Below are 20,729 nucleotides of genomic sequence, written 5' to 3'. Positions count from 1 at the left end.
TGGACTAGACTGGACTGGACTGGACTGGACTGGACTAGACTGGGCTGGACTGTTTTGATATATAATCTGTGTAGGCATATGTATGTGTGTGTTCTACCCATGTCTGGTGTTATGTCATATATACGTGCATGTACGTCAAGTGAAGCCCAGTCTCAAGGTGATTATGTTCTGCATTGTTAACTTACATGACTGGAAATAAAGTTTAAAAAAAAACCCACAGAGTTTTTAGATTTTCTTCTGAAGGCTCAGAATAGAAACTGTGTAAGGTGCTATACATTAGATTTCCTGATCCTCTGGTTTCACTACCAGGAATACACAACACACACTTTGTGACGGTGGCGAATACACATCCTCTATATTTGACCCCGCATGAACAAATTCTCTCTGATCCCAATTTTAACAGAAAAACCACAAAATAAGCAGCAACAAACATCACAGATTTCAGTATTCCAGAAAGATCCTGTCCATGTGGCGTTCACAGGGTGGACACTCCCCTGACTGCACTTGATAGGGGACTTCCCAGCTCGCTCTCTTATGAGGCAGATGAGGTGCTGTAACCAGCAGCCTCCATGTTGAACCTCAGGCTTCTAACAGAAGACACAAGTCCAAGTCTTACCAACGTACCATCCAATGTGTCATCAGCAGCTCTCATAACAACAACAGATAACACATCTCTTCCTGTTGTACCTTGGATTACCAAGCATCGATCCTCAGAGGAGAAACTGATGTTTTGCTTTGACCACCACGAGGAAGCCATTAACTTGATGTGTTTTTCTGGGGACGGCCAACTGACAGGCCAGCAGCTTTACCACTGTGAGATGACAAACCCTCAGCATCTGATGAGCCAAGTGGGTTTAAACAGAGGATAAAATGATCTTAAACACAGTGTGCTAGGGTCTGGTATACCACCGCTCACCACTATTAATATACTGGTGATAGAAAACAGCCAGACTTTCACAATCGGAGGTTCCACCCTTTTCTTCAGCAGCAACAGCAGACAGTGGTAAAGGACAAACCTGAGGGGACCAACCACGACTCAACATGGCGGTTCTCCTCATCCTCCTGATGTCTCTTTGAGGACAGGCCCTCCGAGTCTGGCTCTATTACGACTCTACACCTCCTGCTGGCTGCAGCAGGATCACCACACCTCCTCTTTCTTTTCCTCTTCATCCTCTTCCTCCTCCTCAGGGTCCAGTGGGTGACCCCAGTCTTCTTCTTGCTCCTCCTCTTCACTGTCTGAACTAATAAAGACCAGTGAAGAAGGAGGCCTGTTGCTTGGTCTGGGCCTGCAACAGGACCCCCACATTATGGGAGACCCTTGCAGGTCCGGAGGAGGAGCAGGACTCGCGACTCACCTCATCAGATATTAGAAAAGCAACACACTGACATGAGCCAACTAACCGATGTGTGATGAGCTGAGGCGAGGTGTTGTACTACATTACTGCCACGTTCAGTCTCCCCCACAGCGCCACCTCTGGCCTCTTCATCCACACCTCTTATTCTACCCTTTTTACACTCACGAGGGGGCACAGACACTTTAAACTGACTTTCAAGTTAAGGCTTTTTCGTAGTGCATCTTTTATTCTTTTTATCAATTTACTCTCATGTCTCTCCGTCTCTTCTTGTGTTTTCAGTTTTAGTCTCTCGTTTGTGTTCTGTGTCGTTTTGAACTCTGTCGGCGTCTTGTTTTAAAGCACTTTTAAAACCTAGTTTTGAGAAGAGGTGTAAAAATAAAACGTGTTATCGTTCATTAGGTCCTCTAACAGAGAGTCAGAGCCCATGCACAGAAAGACTTGGAGGACGCACTTTGAATGGACGAGAAGAAAGGTGAAGCTGATCCTCTCTGCTGTTCTCTTTCTGACACCGTAGCATAGAATTGTCCAAAATGTCTCAGTATGCTGAAGCATTAAGATTTCCCTTCCCTGGAACTAAGGGGCTGAGCCCAACCCCCGAAAATAATATACCTCCTACTTTGTGGGGACAGTTTGGGGAGGGCCCTCCTCTGTTCCAGCAGGACTGTGCCCCAGTGCACAAAGCAAGGTCCATAAAGACATGGTTGGGTGACTTTGGTGTGGAAGGACTTGACTGGCCCACACATCCCAACACCTTTGGGATGAACTAGAACGGAGATTGCGAGCCAGGTCTTCTCGTCCAACATCAGTGCCGGACCTCACAAATGCTCTTCTGGATGAATGGGCAAAAATTCCCACAGACACACTCCAAAATCTTGTGGAAAGCCTTCCCAGAAGAGTGGAAGCTGTTATAGCTGCAAGGGGGGGGGGGGCAACTCCATATTAATGTCTATGGAGTTAGAATGGGATGTCATGAAAGCTCCTGTAGGTGTAATGGCCAGGTGTCCCAATACTTTTCTACATATAGTGTGTGTGTGTGTGTGTGTGTGTGTGTGTGTGTGTGTGTGTGTGTGTGTGTGTGTGTGTGTGTGTGTGTGTGTGTGCGTGTGTGTGTGTGTGTGTGTGTAAAAATATATAAATAAATTATATGAAATATCTTCAACATAATGAATGATTTTAGACTTGTTCTTGTTTTCATGTGACGGGTGTGATTTTATCTATCAGGGATTGTTAATTTTCTCTCTAAAGTGCAGTAAGATGTATTCCACATGGTTTCCAGCTGATCGTGTATTTACCAGACCATCCAGACAGTTGCTTATCATACTATAATGGAAGGAACTCTGTCTGTGTCTGTCTGCCCTTCAGTCTTCTAGACAACCGTTCATCCGATCGACTTCACACTCGCTGGGTGTGTTGCTGACGACCCACGGAAGTGCAGTGTCGAGTGAAGTTGTTTGGATGAGCGGTTTGACAACATCGAAGGACAAACACACACACACACACACACACACACACACACACACACACACACACACACACACACACACACACACACATACATACACACATACAGACACGCACACACACACACACACACACACACACACACATTCATTCAGTCAGACGTTTTTCCCGTGGCGACCAGACGAACAGCGCCACCCTGCCACTGCAACAGTGGTGGCTCCTGCCACATCTGTCAGGGGGGCAATTGTTGCAATGATGGCTAAGGTGACCCCCCCCCCTTCAATGAGTAAATTAACCCAAGTCACCAAACTAACTTGACATTGTCACATTGCATTGTACCATTTATTTTTTCTGGTCACCTCACGTAGCAATACCAGCAGTACACCACTAGGCGGCAACATAAGACAAGGACTGGCCCTGAGCCTAAATACTGTACAATATTTGTGGACTCCTACATACAGCAGTTCATTGTAAATGCCTTGAAAAAATTAGTTTGGCTCTCCAACGACTGAACAATCCCCTGTTGTCATCAACATGGGCCCACGATGCTACGGGCCTTCAACAGAGACACAACCGAGAGCATCCTGACTGGATGCTCCACCGCCTGGCATGGGAACTGTACTGCCCACAACCACAAAACCCTGCAGAGGGTTGTGTGGACGGTCCGGGACACCAGCAGATGTGAGTTTCCCTCCATCCAGGACATATACAACGATGTTGTGTCAGCAAAGCCCGTAGGATTATCAAAGACCCCAGCCCCCCCAACTATGGACTGTTCCAGCTGCTACCGTCAGGCGAGCGGTACCGCAGCCTCAAAGCCCGGACCAGTAGGCTGCAGAACAGCTTTTACCACCAAGCAACCAGGCTTTTGAACAAAGACCATTAAAGACACTAAGCCTGGTGCCAGACTGACTGGTACTGACCTATGGTCTTCAGCGGATCATCAGTTTACCACACACACACACACACACACAGACACACACACACACACACAAACACACACACACACACACACACACACACTATTTATTGTTATTGCTGCTGTTTTGTTGTTATTGTGTTGTTGTTGTTGCTGCAGTGTTGAGGAGCTGAAACACAAGAATGTGACTCTTTTGTACTTGTATAATGAGACGTAACAAATAAAGAGTCTTGAACCAACAGATAAACTGTCACCTATCAGTTTGGCCTCATAATCAGCTATGAATGTGGACTGGACACACACCTGCTTTACCCTTCATCACATATCAGTGAGTCAGGTCTTCACTCTCACAGTCATCTGCCTCAGTCTTCATCACAAAGCCTTGCTTTCTTGACAGCAAGACTGACTCCAACACTCCACAAACCCCCACCTCCCAGAGGAGGTGGTGGCTGTTCAGAAGGGTGGTGTTTTGGGGCAGAGTGGATTAGATCTGCCCCCAGTAGCTGAGTTTCATTCCAATAAGGAACCAGTAAAATGTTCAATTCCTCACCTTTATAACAAATGACCTTTCATGAAAACCGGTTCATAATGAAGCGTGTTAAAGTGGACTCTGAAGACCATCTCCCTCCTGAGACACTAAGGAAGGAGAAAAGGACTTGTAGCGACTGGCTGGACAGAGGGACCGAGCTGGGAAGGAGGTGCCGCAGGTAAGGGCGATCAAGGATGGAGATGGAAATGTGCTGACAAGTGAGGAGAGTGTGTTGAGGAGGTGGAAGGAGTACTTTGAGGGGCTGATGAATGAAGACTATCTGTACTTATTGTGTAATAATACACAATTTTTATACAAAATACAAACAGCTGAGTGGGTGAGCAGTTGTAATGTGCAGTAAGTGGGGTTCAGTATTTACTGCACATAAACACTCATTTCATAATCATGTTGTGTTATAAGACGTCACATGTGATGAAAACAGCTCAACACCACCTGGCAGTGAACCACCGCCTCCATCACCATCAACAAGCACTGGAACCAGAAGGTAAACACACTTCACACAACACAACACAACACAGGCCACCTGTGATGGTGCTGCCCAGTTACACATATGCTGCTTTGCTTTTTGTGCTGCACATGACTGCACCTCCACCCCATGCTGCTCCTTTCTCACTTAAGTCCTGCTACACACATGGCTCCTCCACCACACTGTCCAGCTGTTTGTGGACATTTTCTTGTGTGGTGTTTTCACTCTGTGGTGATGGAAAAACACTACTTCATCTAACTGTGTACATGTACACAGCTGCTGATGACAATAAAGTGGAGTTTGAACGGACCACAGAGCTGCAGATGAGTCCAAATAGACTTTCACACAACAAAGCTCCACCTTGCTGCTGCACCACATGAACACTGCATTTTAATAGTGTGTCTGTCCCACAGGGAACAGGAAGAACATGGAGAGATGGGACAACAAGTTCCTCCAGCCAGCCAGAAGATGAACGAGTCACTCTTAAACACAATGGAGCGCACAACCAATGCTGCACTGAGTCTCATGGACCCACTTGGACCTGCAACAGCAACACAGCAGCAGGGACTTCACACAGGTTCAGCCAACTTCAGCGTTCTGTTGCAAAATGGCTGCCGTGCATCATCCAGGTGGTGCTACACATTGGTGGTGGTTAGGTGAGTTTCCCCCCTTCTCTGTGAAGTGCTTTGGGTGTCCAGATAAAACCCTAAAAATATAATCCATTATTATTGGTTGGTTTAGTGAAGCTGAAACTTATTCAGTAACCTGATTATGTTGAACATGTTTCATGAGACACTCTTACACATCAACAGCTGAAAGAAAGTTATCTGCGTGTGTGTGTGTGTGTGTGTGTGTGTGTGTTTTCATGGTGGTTCAGTTGTTCTGCATTGATAAATTATACACAAATATAAAAAAATACAAGTTGTTTAATATATTTAATTCAATACAATAAAAAACTGAATAACAATTGAATAGTTTAGCCATTTTATTTATGTAGCACCTTTTATTACAAGTAAGCTCAGTGTGCTTTACATTAGAAGACAATATATCAAAAATAGGCATAAAGCTTACATAAACATAGGGAACATAAACAATGTAAATATAAGAATATAAGCATGAGTAAAATGCAGAAACTGAATCAATGAAGCATACACCCAACACACATTAAACACACCACACAACTATTACAACCCCAAAACACATATCTTTGGTCACACTGTCTGTATGTGTGTGTGTGTGTGTGTGTGTGTACAGAGTGATCTATCATGTCAGCAGGTGTGTTTGGGCAGGAGTGTGAGTGTTCCTGCAGGACACAGGGGGCGTCTCTACCTCCTCTATCTAACACACACACACACACACACACACACTGAGGAGCCACGTGACCATAACCTAAACCCAACATGGAGAGGTTCAGTGAATGTGGAGGTGAAGGTGTGGAGGTGTGTCAGTGTGTCAGAGGAGACTCTGTAGAAGGACAGAGTTCCAGCAGACCAGTCCAGATACACTCCTACTCTGTCAGAGGAGGAGGAGATACATATCTGTGTTCCTCTTTTATTATGCCAGGCACTGTATCCATCACTATAGCAGGACAGACTCCAGGACTTCTCATTCCATCCAAGCAGACAGTCACCTCCTCCTCCTCCTCTCCATCCGATTCCTCTGTAAGTCACTCCTATATAAACATCTCCTTCCCACTGTACCTCCATGTAACAGCGGTCAGTCAGACTCTCTCTGCATAGAACCTGTCTCCCGGGGTAAATTCTGTCTGGATGAACAGGATACGACTGCTCCTTCATCACCCCTGTCACCTTTCTGTTGTCCTCAGACAGAAGGAGGTCTCTGTGTGCTGTGTTTGGGTCCAGTGTGAGGTCAAAGGCATCTGATGGAGACAACAAGACACAATACAGCAGCGGTTGTTGATCTAATGCTCCTCTTCTGTTTGGTTTGTGTTGATTTAGTCACAGGTTGGACCTCATCTATCAACATGTTCATAAAAGTGTAAGATCCCTCGTATCATGTTATGAATTATACTGCCGCTGTATTTCTCACATGTTCTGAAGTATGAAGTTTCCATTGTACTCTTGTGTGTATTATGATGAATACAAATCATTCATAAACTGGAAGCACGTCACATGACCTTATTTACCATGAATTAAAATAACTGCTCCTTGTTCAGTCCACCACTGAGATAATGGACTGTACTAATATAGTCTGAATATTAGTCTTAATACTGGTCTTAATACTCGTCTTAATAGTGGTCTTAATATTAGTCTTAATAGTGGTCTTAATATTAGCCTTAATAGTGGTCTTAATGGTGGTCTTAATATTAGTCTTAATAGTGGTCTTAAAAGTGGTCTTAACATTCTTAATAGTTGTCTTAATATTAGTCTTAATAGCGGTCTTAATGGTGGTCTGAGTATTAGTTTGAATATTGGTCTTAGTAGCGGTCTTAATAGTGGTCTTAATATTAGTCTTAATAGTGGTCCTAGTATTAGTCTTAATAGCGGTCTTAATATTAGTCTTAATAGTGGTCTTAATAACAATCTAAATAGTGGTCTTAATACCAATCTTAATAGTGGTCTTAATAGTAGTCTTAACATTAGTCTTATTAGTGGTCTTAATAGTGGTATTAACATTAGTCTTAATAGTGGTCTTAATAGTGGTCTGAGTATTAGTTTGAATATTGGTCTTAGTAGCGGTCTTAATAGTGGTCTTAATATTAGTCCTAGTATTAGTCTTAATAGCGGTCTTAATATTAGTCTTAATATTGGTCTTAATAACAATCTAAATAGTGGTCTTAATACCAATCTTAATAGTGGTCTTAATATTAGTCTTAATAGTGGTCTTAATATTAGCCTTAATAGTGGTCTTAATGGTGGTCTTAATATTAGTCTTAATAGTGGTCTTAAAAGTGGTCTTAACATTCTTAATAGTGGTCTTAATATTAGTCTTAATAGCGGTCTTAATGGTGGTCTGAGTATTAGTTTGAATATTGGTCTTAGTAGCGGTCTTAATAGTGGTCTTAATATTAGTCTTAATAGTGGTCCTAGTATTAGTCTTAATAGCGGTCTTAATATTAGTCTTAATAGTGGTCTTAATAACAATCTAAATAGTGGTCTTAATACCAATCTTAATAGTGGTCTTAATAGTAGTCTTAATAGTGGTCTTAACATTAGTCTTATTAGTGGTCTTAATAGTGGTCTTAACATTAGTCTTATTAGTCGTCTTAATATTAGTCTTAATATTAGTCTTAATAGTGGTCTTAATACCAATCTTAATAGTGGTCTTAATAGTAGTCTTAACATTAGTCTTATTAGTGGTCTTAATAGTGGTATTAACATTAGTCTTAACAGTGGTCTTAATAGTGGTCTGAGTATTAGTTTGAATATTGGTTTTAGTAGCGGTCTTAATAGTGGTCTTAATATTAGTCCTAGTATTAGTCTTAATAGCGGTCTTAATATTAGTCTTAATAGTGGTCTTAATAACAATCTAAATAGTGGTCTTAATACCAATCTTAATAGTGGTCTTAATAGTAGTCTTAATAGTGGTCTTAACATTAGTCTTATTAGTGGTCTTAATAGTGGTCTTAACATTAGTCTTATTAGTCGTCTTAATATTAGTCTTAATAGTTGTCTTAATATTAGTCTTAATAGTGGTCTTAATACCAATCTTAATAGTGGTATTAACATTAGTCTTAATAGTGGTCTTAATATTAGTCTTAATAGAGGTCTTAATATTCGTCTTAATATTCGTCTTAATAGTGGTCTTAAGGTTAGTCTTGATAGTGGTCTTAATTTATGTCTTAATTGTGGTCTTAATAGTGGTCTTAATATTAGTCTTAATAGTGGTCTTAATAGTGGTCTAAATATTAGTCTTAATAGAGGTCTTAATATTCGTCTTAATAGTGGTCTTAATAGTGGTCTTAATAGTAGTCTTAATAGTGGTCTTAATAGTGGTCTAAATATCAGTCTTAATAGTGGTCTTAATGTTAGTCTTCAGAGTGGTCTTAATATTAGTCTTAATAGTTGTCTTAATACCAATCTTAATAGTGGTCTTAACATTAGTCTTATTAGTGGTCTTAATAGTGGTATTAACATTAGTCTTAATAGTGGTCTTAATATTAGTCTTAATAGAGGTCTTAATATTAATCTTGATAGTGGTTTTAATTTTAGTCTTAATAGAGGTCTTAATATTCGTCTTAATAGTGGTCTTAAGGTTAGTCTTGATAGTGGTCTTAATTTTTGTCTTAATTGTGGTCTTAATAGTGGTCTTAATAGTGGTCCTAATAACAGTCTAAATAGTGGTCTTAATACCAATCTTAATAGTGGTCTTAACTTCAATCTTATTAGTGGTCTTAATAGTGGTATTAACATTAGTCTTATTAGTGGTCTTAATAGTGGCCTTAATAGTAGTCTTAATAGTGGTCTTAATATTAGTCTTAATAGAGGTCTTAATATTAATCTTGATAGTGGTTTTAATTTTAGTCTTAATAGAGATCTTAATATTAGTCTTAATAGTGGTCTAAATATTAGTCTTAATAGTGGTCTTAATATTAGTCTTAATATTGGTCTTAATAGGGTTCTTAATAATGGTTTTAATGTTAGTCTTAATAGTGGTCTTAATGTTATATTAGTCTTAATAGAGGTCTTAATAGTTGTCTTAATAGTGGTCTTAATAGTGGTCTAAATATTAGTCTTAATAGTGGTCTTAATATTAGTCTAATAGTGCTCTTGGTAGTGGTCTTAACATTAGTCTTAATACTGGTCTTAATATTAGTCTTAATAGAGGTCTTAATATTAATCTTGAAAGTGGTCTTAATAGTGGTCTTAATATTAGTCTTAATAGAGGTCTTAATATTAATCTTGATAGTGGTCTTAATTTTAGTCTTAATAGTGGTCTTAATATTAGTCTTAATAGTGGTCTTAATATTCGTCTTAATAGTGGTCTTAATACCAGTCTTAACTGTGGTCTTAATAGTAGTCTTAATAGTGGTCTTAACATTAGTCTTAATAGTGGTCTTAATATTAATCTTAATAGTGGTCTTAATATTAGTCTTAATATTGGTCTTAATAGTGGTCTTAATAATGGTTTTAGTGTTAGTCTTAATAGTGGTCTTAATATTTATCTTAATAGTGGCCTTGATAGTGGTCTTAATAGTCTTTTACAGCAAGGCTCTGGTGAATCAGAATCAACTCAAAAGTCACTCGTCATTCTCAGTGAAAAAAAATCAAAAATCTGTCCTTTTCCTGAAAAGACGCTCTTGTCAAATCCTCTATAAGACAAGGTCGGCCCATTTAACATGTGGACTTTACAGTATTGTGTCCCTTTAAATCTTCTTCTTCAGTAATTAAATTAATATTACACAGGGAACAATCACAGGAAGTCTTTCCAGTAGTCTAATAATCATTCTAAACATTTTATCTCACTTCAATAATGTTTGCAATCATGTGTTTCTCAAGTCTTTTGTTCATCTTTCTTCATATCTCCATATACGAGTAGAAAGTCTGTTCAAATAAGACTATTTAATAAATAAAAGTGAAAGTTGCTGCATAAAAGTAGAAGTGTGGAGTGGACACACATCTTACGTGTGGTCTCAGGTTTTCATACATTTCTGTCAAATGTGTGAAAAAGTTGATAAATCCACTTTTCATGTAGAAACCTCAGTATGAAGGAACCATGTACACATTAGTGTTGAAGTTCCTTGATATGAGACCTAATGACTGTTAATTTCTCAGCAGTGTGATGAAGACACATCATGTCCACCCTCATCTTCCTCCACAGTAGGATGTGAATGAATGGATGTCACGCACTGCTGTGTGGACGCACTTTCCATCTAAACAGCTGAATGTGATCTGCTTTGTTCTCAGGAAGAAACTGAACACACACTTACACTTCCTCACACCTGGTGTCAACCTGCACACTCCAGCATGGTCCAGCCTGGGGGTGGAGGAGAGACACAGTCACACCAGCACATCCTCCATCTAATAAACCTCCATCCAGTATCAGTCCTGCCCACTGTTACAGAAGAACCAGTCTGATCCAGCATCAGAGTAGGAGGAGAAAATCCTTGCAGAAGACATGATGAGTGAGTGTCATCCAGCCTGTCCATACCTGAGAGTGTCCAGTCTCCAGTGTGGATCCTCCAGTCCAGCAGAGAGCAGCTTCCCTCCTGAGTCTCCTGGCTGGTTGTAGCTCAGGTCCAGCTCTCTCAGATGGGAGGGGTTGGAGCTCAGAGCTGAGAGCAGAGAGGAACAACCTTCCTCTGTGACCAAACAGCCCGACAGCCTGAACACACACACACACACACACACACACACACACACACACACACACACACACACACACACACACACACACACACACACACAGATTACTTTCTTTCAGCTGTTGATGTGTAAGAGTGTCTCATGAAACATGTTCAACATAATCAGGTTCCTGAATAACTTTCGGCTTCACTAAACCAAACAATAATAATGGATTATATTTTTAGGGTTTTATCTGGACACCCAAAGCACTTCACAGAGAAGGGGGGAAACTCACCTCAACCACCACCAATGTGCAGCACCACCTGGATGATGGACGGCAGCCATTTTGCACCAGAACTCTCACCACACATCAGCTTGAGGTGGAGAGGGAGGAACCATTGAGCCAATCATACTGGGGGATGTTAGGTGGCCAGATGGAGAGAGCCAGGCTGGGGAATTTGCAAGAACACCGGGGGACCCTCTACTCTTTGCTGGAAGTATCATGGAGTCTTTAATGACCACAGTGAGTCAGGACCTCGGTTTTACGGTCACATCAGAAGGACAACATCTCCTACACCACTGTGTCCCCATCACTACACTGGGACATAGGCTTTTTTTTTCTTCTTCTTTTTTCAAGTGCAGAGGGGAGACTGCCCCCTAATGGCCCACCATCACCAAATCCAGCAGCAACTCCATTTTCCCGGGCGTTCTGTCATCCAAGTACTAGCCAAGCACACACCTGCTTAGCTTGTGTCATTGGGCAGAGCCAGGGTACATGTTGGTATGGCTGCCAGCAAACCAACCCAACCTGAGTTAACTGGTACGGGGCTCCAGAGTGCGACAATTTAGTCACATTTTGCACCTAATTTTGGCATCGGTGCGAGTAGATTTTAAACCTATGTACAACGGTGCCACTTGCAATATTACCATGTTTTTGTAATCATGTAAAAACCAGTAAGAGGAGAACTTGTGTGTGAATGAGTGGGCTTGGCCTGTGTGTGTGTGTGTATACACGTGTGTGAGAGAGAGAGGAGTTACCACGAGGCTCTCGTGACATGACCAAAACAAAGATAAAACAGCATTGTGTGGGGGGGGAATAGCACGCAGCCCCCCCCCCCAATGCTTCCCCATAACAACAGCCTGAAGTACACATTGTGCAGGGCAGGTGCACGGCGTGACAGCTGACATGTTTAAAAAGAAGACCGGCAAAAAACCAGCGGACTCCATGTAGCTCTCATTCATGACTGATGGCCACACGGATGTGTCAGCCAAGGAATGGAGATTGTGTATGCACGGATCCTGCAGCAGAGGAGGCCGGTGAATGTTTTGATGGGCCACGTGGAAGTCCAGCACCCAAATGCTCAAGGTATGTAAGCACTCTGACTCCGGTCTGGCTCGTTGTACTCGCACACAGAACACACAACCTCCAGAAATACACACTAGGAATGACTATATACAGGGGAAACCGTTTCTGTGACATGTAAACAGGATAGAGTGCAAAGAAGTGAAGGAGTGATGGTAAATACTGTAACAAGCGTTACTGTACAGTCAGTAGGGGGTTATGTACAGTATAATACAGCTTGTTCACACATGAGAGGCACATATTTATTGCACTCTGTTACTAAAACATTTATTTGTAGGTACAGTGAGTATTTTACTGCTCCAGGGTTATTGCAGTGCCACAGTGAGTTTGATGCCAAGGAGGCTGTACAGACGTGGTTCAGTCAGGGTAAAAGAGCTAGAAGGCCCAATTACAAGGGTTGGGTAGAGCCTCCTAGTGGCCCTCAAGGGGATGTGCTCTAAACTACAGGGAAGGCGAGGGGAGGCATACTGCATGAGTTCAGTGTTGCCTTGTGTTGTTGTGGGTCTGGTGCTGTAATGACAGTAATGTTAATGACCACATACCTTATGTTTACATTTATAAATGTTATATTTGGTGCCTATGTTTACAAAAAACACTTTCAAGTTTACATTTTATTTATCTTGTTGTTTTTTTGCTCTTAAGCACTACCTCCCTCGGTGACATTTAAAATAAAACAGCATATTGTTATTTCTGTAAGTGGTCTATTTATTACCAAAGCATTTATCAGTAATACAGTTAAGACGGGAAAATATCAATGTGTTGCGTTTCGATTCAAGTGGTGCTCCTAAAATTGTCAGTAAGGAGCAGCAGTGCTCCTAGTGGAAAAAGTTAGTCTGGAGCCCTGTGGTATCACAACGGTGGTCCACAACTTCCTCTGTCAACTCAGGTCACATGATCAGACTAGGGTCCATGTTGGTATGCACACTTTTTTTTAAATTCTTTACAGCAGCTGCAACCCTAGTTGTATGAAGAGGTCTTGGATACAAATCAAGACTAAATATAAAACATGATCCAAAGTGGTCAGTATTCCCTGTCCTTATTCTTTCAGTGGTGTGAATGTGTGCTACTGTACAACACATTAACACTTTATGATTTGCACCAAACTGAATAAAAATAAAAACAAAAAAGTGAACTAAAAAGGACAGGAGGGCATCCATCTCTGCCAGAAGATCCTCTAGTGAAGAAGTTGTCCATCTCTAATAATGAGGGGTGGTCTAACATGGTGGGGGTCCAGAAAGGTATGTGTTATGGCCCTGCTGCTAGCAGCTCCAAGCAGACCTCTCTGACAGCAGACAGTCTATGTAAATGATCTTAACCAGTGCAGTATTTTTCAGGTGAAAACAGAGTTACACTGCAAATTGAAACAAGAAATATGAATTATAAATATGTAGTTGGAATATGGTCAGAAGGAAGGCCTTGCTATGCCTGTTAGACTATTTCACCTTTTTCTCTGAAAACCAAACTGTATTGATTTGTAATGTGTTGACATGACCTCTTTGCTGGTGTACGTGCTCATGGAAAGCGGTTGACAGGAAGTAGAAAGTAGAACCAGAGCTTGTTACTACAACTGGTCTGTAATTCCTCCAGTCAGAGAAAAGACCACCCAGGTTAGGATGTACTGACTGTCATTAAAGTGGTTGTAAGTGAGGACTGAAGTGGTCCTGAGTTGAACAGGTTTAGGAATACTGACCTGAGAGTTTCCAGTCTACATTGTGGACTCCCCAGTCCAGCAGAGAGCAGCTTCACTCCTGAATCCTGCAGATCATTGTTACTCAGGTCCAGCTCTCTCACACTAGAGGAGTTGGAGCTGAGAACTGAGGACACAACTTCACAGCTTCTGTCTGACAGATTACAGCAGCGGTCGGGAACCTATGGCTCGCGAGCCATATATGGCTCTTCCGGTGACGGCATATGGCTCCCAGACAATTTTGAGTTGAAAATTATTTTTTTTTCAAAAAAATCAGTTTTGAACTGATTTTAAAATACTTGTGATATTTCTTAATAATACTGTGTCATTTTAAAGTAAACAGAAATTAGTTTTGAAGATAAATTTCACGGGTCACGGGTCACCCGTGGGTCGGGTCGGGAACCAATGGCTCGCGAGCATGTCCGGGTCATTGTAAAGGTGAAGAAATCAATTTTATCAGATAGCCAACTAGTTTATCCGCTTCAACCCTTGTAACGGAAAAGATGGCGAAAAGAAAAAAAGACGATGATTACCGTGCATTCCAGGCTGCGTGGACAGAGGAATTTGCATTTGTGGAGAGAGCAGGATCTGCGGTATGTCTAATATGCAATGATAAAATTGCATCGATGAAACGGTCAAATATAAAGCGGCACTTCGATACGCACCATGCTTCATTTGCATGGAAATATCCAGCGGGGGAAAGCAGGAAAAGGGCATGCGAGGAGCTACAGCGGAGAGTGCAGACGAGTCAGCAGCAACTACGTGTGTGGACCAAGCAAGGTGACGGGAATTCCGCTAGCTTTGCGGGGGCTTTGGCAATAGTAAGGAATGGAAAGTCATTCACAGATGGCGAGTATGCCAAAACATTCATGCTTGATGTGGCCAATGAACTGTTTGATGACTTCCCAAATAAAGACAAGATAATCAAACGAATAAAAGACATGCCCCTGTCAGCAAGAACTGTGCACGATCGTAGCATCATGATGGCAAATCAAGTCGAGGAAACACAAATTAAGGACATAAACGCCGGGACATACTTTTCTCTCGCGTTAGATGAGTCAACAGACGTTAGCCATCTATCTCAGTGCAGTATCATTGCCAGGTATGCTGCAGGTGACACACTGCGTGAGGAAAGCTTGGCTGTTTTGCCAATGAAAGGGACAACAAGAGGAGAGGATTTATTCATGTCTTTCATGGAGTTTGCTAAAGAAAAAAAACTACCGATGGATAAACTTATTTCTGTCTGTACTGATGGTGCACCCTGTATGTTGGGGAAGAACAAAGGATTTGTAGCGCTTCTCGGTGAACATGAAAAGAGAGCCATCCTAAGTTTTCATTGCATCCTGCACCAGGAGGCGCTTTGCGCTCAGACGTGTGGCCAGGAGCTTGGCGAGGTGATGTCTCTGGTCATTCGAGTGGTCAACTTTATTGTTGCCCGAGCTTTAAATGATCGCCAGTTTAAAGCTCTGTTAGAAGAAGTTGGGAATCATTATCCCGGTCTGCTTTTACACAGCAACGTGCGTTGGTTGTCAAGGGGGAAGGTGCTCAGCCGTTTTGCAGCTTGCCTGAGTGAAATCCGGACTTTTCTTGAAATGAAAGGCGTCAAGCATCCTGAGCTAGACAACACTGACTGGCTCCTGCAGTTTCACTATCTCGTGGACATAAGTGGCCATCTGAACCAGCTCAATGTGAAAATGCAAGGTATTGGAAATACAATCTCATCCCTTCAACAAGCAGTGTTTGCATTTGAAAGCAAGCTGGAAGTCTTTCTCAGGGACATTGAAACAGGTCGTCTTCTGCACTTTGAAAGACTGCAACAATTTAGAGATGCATGCTTAGCAAGTGACTCCACTCAACATCTGGATCTCCAGCAGCTAGCTGGCTTTACGTTCAATCTCCTGCAGTCATTCAAAGCACGTTTTGGAGAATTTCGTGCGCGCACTGGTCTTTTCAAGTTCATCACTCATCCACATGAGTGTGCAGTGGACAAAATCGACCTGACATGCATCCCCGGGGTCTCTATCGGAGACTTTGAGCTGGAAGTTGCTGACCTGAAGGCATCAGACATGTGGATGAGTAAGTTCAAGTCACTTAATGGAGAGTTGGAAAGTCTTGCGCGACAGCGAGCAGAGCTGGCGAGGGAACACAAGTGGACAGAAATTAAAAATCTTCAACCTGAAGACCAGCTGATTCTTAAAACTTGGAACGAGCTTCCTGTGACATACCACACAATGCAGCGTGTGAGTATTGCCGTATTGACCATGTTTGGCTCTACATATGCATGTGAACAGTCTTTCTCGCATATAAGGAACATTAAGACCAACCTACGCTCACGTTTAACTGATGGAAGCCTCAACGCCTGCATGAAGCTCAACCTCACCACGTATGAACCAGACTACAAGGCCATCAGCAAAACCATGCAGCACCAGAAGTCGCATTAAAAGTAAGACATATTTAATTTATTATACGTTAAAAATACTATATGGCTCTCAATGAAATATATTTAGAAATATTTGGCTTTTATGGCTCTCCCAGTCAAAAAGGTTCCCGACCCCTGGATTACAGGAACTCAACCTGAATGGCCACACACACACACACACACACACACACACACACACACACACACACACACACACACACACACACACACACACAGATTACTTTCTTTCAGCTGTTGATGTGTAAGAGTGTCTTATGAAACACGTTCAACATAATCAGGTTCCTGAATAACTTTCAGCTTCACTAAACAAACAATAATAATGGATTATATTTTTAGGGTTTTATCTGGACACCCAAAGCACTTCACAGAGAAGGGGGGAAACTCACCTCAACCACCACCAATGTGTAGCACCGCCTGGATGGTGCACGGCAGCCATTTTGCACCAGAACGCTCACCACACATCAGCTTGAGGTGGAGAGGGAGGAACCATTGAGCCAATCATACTGGGGGATGATTAGGTGGCCAGATGGAGAGAGCAAGGCTGGGGGATTTGCCAGAACAACGGGGGACACCTTACTCTTTGCTGTAAGTGTCATGGGGTCTTTAATGACCACAGTGAGCCAGGACATCGGTTTTAACGTCTCATCAGAAGGACGGCATCTCCTACACCACTGTGTCCCCATCACTGCACAGGGGCATTGCCTTTTTTTTACGCCCAGAGGGAAGACTGCCCCCTACTGGCCCACCAACACCAAATCCAGCAGCAACTCAGTTTTCCCAGGTGGTCTGCAATCCAAATACTAGCCAAGCCCACACCTGCTTAGGTTCTGTCATTGGGCAGAGCCAGGGTACATGTTGGTATGGCTGCCAGCAAACCAACCCAACCTGGGTTAACTGGTATCATGACGGTGGTCAACAACTTCCTCTGTCAACTCAGGTCACATGATCAGACTAGGGTCCATGTTGGTATGCACACTTTTTTTTAAATTCTTTACAGCAGCTGCAGCCCTAGTTGCATGAAGAGGTCTTGGATACAAATCAGGACTAAATATAAAACATGATCCAAAGTGGTCAGTATTCCCTGTCCTTATTCTTTCAGTGGTGTGAATGTGTGCTACTGTACAACACATTAACACTTTATATGATTTGCACCAAACTGAATAAAAACAAAAACAAAAAAAAACAAGTGAACTAAAAGGACAGGAGGGCATCCATCTCTACCAGAAGATCCTCCAGTAAAGAAGTTGTCCATCTCTAATAATGAGGGGTGGTCTAACATGGTGGGGGTCCAGAAAGGTGTGTGTTGTGGCCCTGCTGCTGGCAGCTCCAAGCAGACCTCTCTGACAGCAGATAGTCTATGTAAATGAGAGTTTATGCTTTACAGCTGTGATGTGAGCACATGTGGCTGAGTGTACTCACCATCTGCACTTTTGAGGGAAATCCTGATATTAATGAGCCAACACACACAGTTATGAAGCCCCACAGAGGTATCAAACCCAGCAGTGAACAAGGACCACATAGCTTTATAGATCATGTGATGAATACACATCATATAGATAATGTCATTAACACACTGTCATGTTTTGTTCTTAGGGGGGTACAGTGATGAGGACACATTGTGTGCTCAGAGAGCTGCAGAGGTCAATGCATCCTTTTGTGTTGTCATAGTAGAGATGTGTGTGAACACACTGCCAGAGGAAGTGATGCCTCCTTCACTCCTACAGTGTGTCTGTAACAGGAAGATGAAGTCACTCTTCACCCCCAGAACCTGTGGCCTGTACCTCCACATTTAAAAGACAGACAAAACCACTAAAACATGAACCTCTACACAGGGTTACCACCTCACATTCATGTGTTCATATAAGCACATGTGTATTTAAGTTGTGTTTGATACACTACAATATAATCTTAACCAGTGCAGTATTTTTCAGGTGAAAACAGAGTTACACTGCAAACTGAAACAAGAAACATGAATTATGAATATGTAGTTGGAATATGGTCAGAAGGAAGGCCTTGCTATGCCTGTTAGACTATTTCCCTTTTTTGTCTGAAAACCAAACTGTGTTGATTTGTAATGTGTTGATATGACCTCTTTGTTGGTGTATGTGCTCATGGAAAGCGGTTGACAGGAAGTAGAAAGTAGAACCAGAACTTGTTACTACAACTGGTCTGTAATTCCTCCAGTCAGAGAAAAGACCACCCAGGTTATAGTGCAGTATGATATGTACTCCCTTGGGATTTTTGTGCCAAAATTGATTTTTTTTGCTGTTTTGGCTTCTATAGGGACCAAACTGTCAGAAAATGATGGGTGCCAATTTTTAAGACCCCCAACCCCTTTCTGAGCGCCCCCTATCCAAAATTGATGTTCAATATGTGAAGAAAAAAACAACTTAATCCCAAGAAAATAGATAGGATAGTTTTTTCTATTGATTCTGTTACCTCTAGGCATGCTTAAGAACATACTAAAAATCTAGGAAAATCTACCTCCTGGAAATGCATCATTTTCAAGATGGCATCCAATATGGCTGCCAGGAGCTTAAAATGGCTATATCTCAGTTTCTATTCAAGCTAGAAAACTGATTTTGGTGTCTAATCTTAGGTTTTTGGGCTCAAGGAATTCAACTGAATCAGTGAAATTTCCATCATTTACTTATTTATTGTCAAATCCAAGATGGTGTCCATCCTACGGCGATGTCCCATTGTACTAAATTAGGTAAAAACAACAAATTTGCCTTTTTTGTGAAAGGGAACATAATAACTGTCATATTTAATGTGAAAAATGGAAGACATTTATTAAACATGTTTCTATTATGTAAATAACCACACAGTAGTCGAGTAATCCAGTAAGACAGGTTTATCTTTCAGTTAAGCATACTGTATGTTGTTTATAGCAGCATATACATGACGACAAGCAGCAGTAAAAAGTTGCACTTAGTATCCAATTGAAAAAAAAAAGTTACTCTATGTTGCGCCAGTAGGTAAATAGAGAGTAAGAAAAAGCTGCTAAATTCCCCAAAAACATCTACAACAAAACAAAACAAATACAGGTGATGATAAAGGAATTTAAATAATACTTGATGATCTATTCATCAGCATTGTCATCTTCTGGAATGTACTCACTTGTTGTGTTTGCACAGTCTCCACCATAACATTTGCAGAGAGGAGTGCAAGGCAGGTGATTCTTTGAGCAGCTGCACTGTCCCTTGCAACCTACTTTGCAGCCACATTTGATTAGCTCAAGTACTGCCTGTGGTGCAGGGAGGGCAAGACACCTGACTGGAACATATCCGCCACTCACTGAACTCCATCCATTCTGTTCGATTTGTGGAAGCTCAGGGCAATTCGTCTTGTATGACTTATCTCGCATTGTGACATAATTGGAACGTAGGATATGGGGTAGCAATGCAGCACGAGTTGGAGGTAGCATCTCACCCTCCAGGTTCTTTGATCGGAATAGTTCCCATCTGAGTGATGGCAGGGTTGTTGGACCTTTTGAGCTGTAAACACAGCACATACAATTCTCTAATGCCTTCACCAGTGATGGGAGCTCACCATTGATAAGCTCAGGGGGAATGGAACCCTTGCCAAGGTCCTTGAAGCAGACAATGGCAGGATCATCATCATCAAGCTTCAGGTATGCGTTGATCCACGTCTTTTTGGAGATTCCAACAAATTTTCCTCCCCAGTCAGCACCAGCAAAATTGTGCAGGCCAAGTAATCCCTGACATTTCTGACGTCCAATAACATGAACACGCTCAAAAACATTTATTTCCCGTTTCTTTGCACCTTTGCCTGTTGAAAATGTCAGAGAAGTTGGAGTTGCAATGCATTCACATGATACTAAATCAAGTAGCAGTAAGAGGACATCAGTGTCGGGTGACCAAACACATATGTCTCGTGAGGCACCATTGGCAGCAGAGGCAAGGACTTGATGAGGTATTAGGGTATCAGCCTCTTCATGTGTGTGTGCCTCCACAAAATCACGTCCCTTGATGAAGGTGTCATAGATGACAACCAGTAAGAAAGAACTGTCCTTTGAGAAATACTCTAGCAGTCCCTGGCCCAACTCACATGTCAGCTTCTTCTTGGTCGATGATGCAGAGAGGAGATCCTTGATCGACATAGTGAGCTTCATCTCTGGATGGATTTCGTATTCTACAGAAGTAGTTGCTCTCTTCTGTCGAGTATTCTTCTTTAATGACTCATCCATATATCGATCAAAGACAACTCGACCCTCATGATA

At 42.1% G+C, this 20,729-nt stretch overlaps 2 protein-coding genes across 2 annotated transcripts in view; one reads left to right on the top strand and one right to left on the bottom strand.

The window, feature by feature from the left end:
* The window catches only part of LOC130110628 (NACHT, LRR and PYD domains-containing protein 12-like), a 571,318-nt gene that overhangs the window by 209,137 nt on the left and 341,452 nt on the right, over positions 1-20,729 (top strand).
* The window catches only part of LOC130126664 (protein NLRC3-like), a 51,994-nt gene continuing 35,952 nt past the window's right edge, over positions 4,688-20,729 (bottom strand). Inside the window, 4 exon segments of the mRNA XM_056296277.1 lie at positions 4,688-4,756; positions 6,113-6,630; positions 10,642-10,688; positions 10,863-11,036. Of these exon segments, the coding sequence (XP_056152252.1) occupies positions 4,688-4,756; positions 6,113-6,630; positions 10,642-10,688; positions 10,863-11,036 (808 nt within the window).

This window comes from Lampris incognitus, chromosome 1 (assembly GCF_029633865.1).
Source record: "Lampris incognitus isolate fLamInc1 chromosome 1, fLamInc1.hap2, whole genome shotgun sequence".
NCBI lineage: Eukaryota > Metazoa > Chordata > Actinopteri > Lampriformes > Lampridae > Lampris > Lampris incognitus.
Note: the sequence above shows the minus strand (reverse complement) of the source record. Positions and strands in the feature narration are given on the sequence as shown.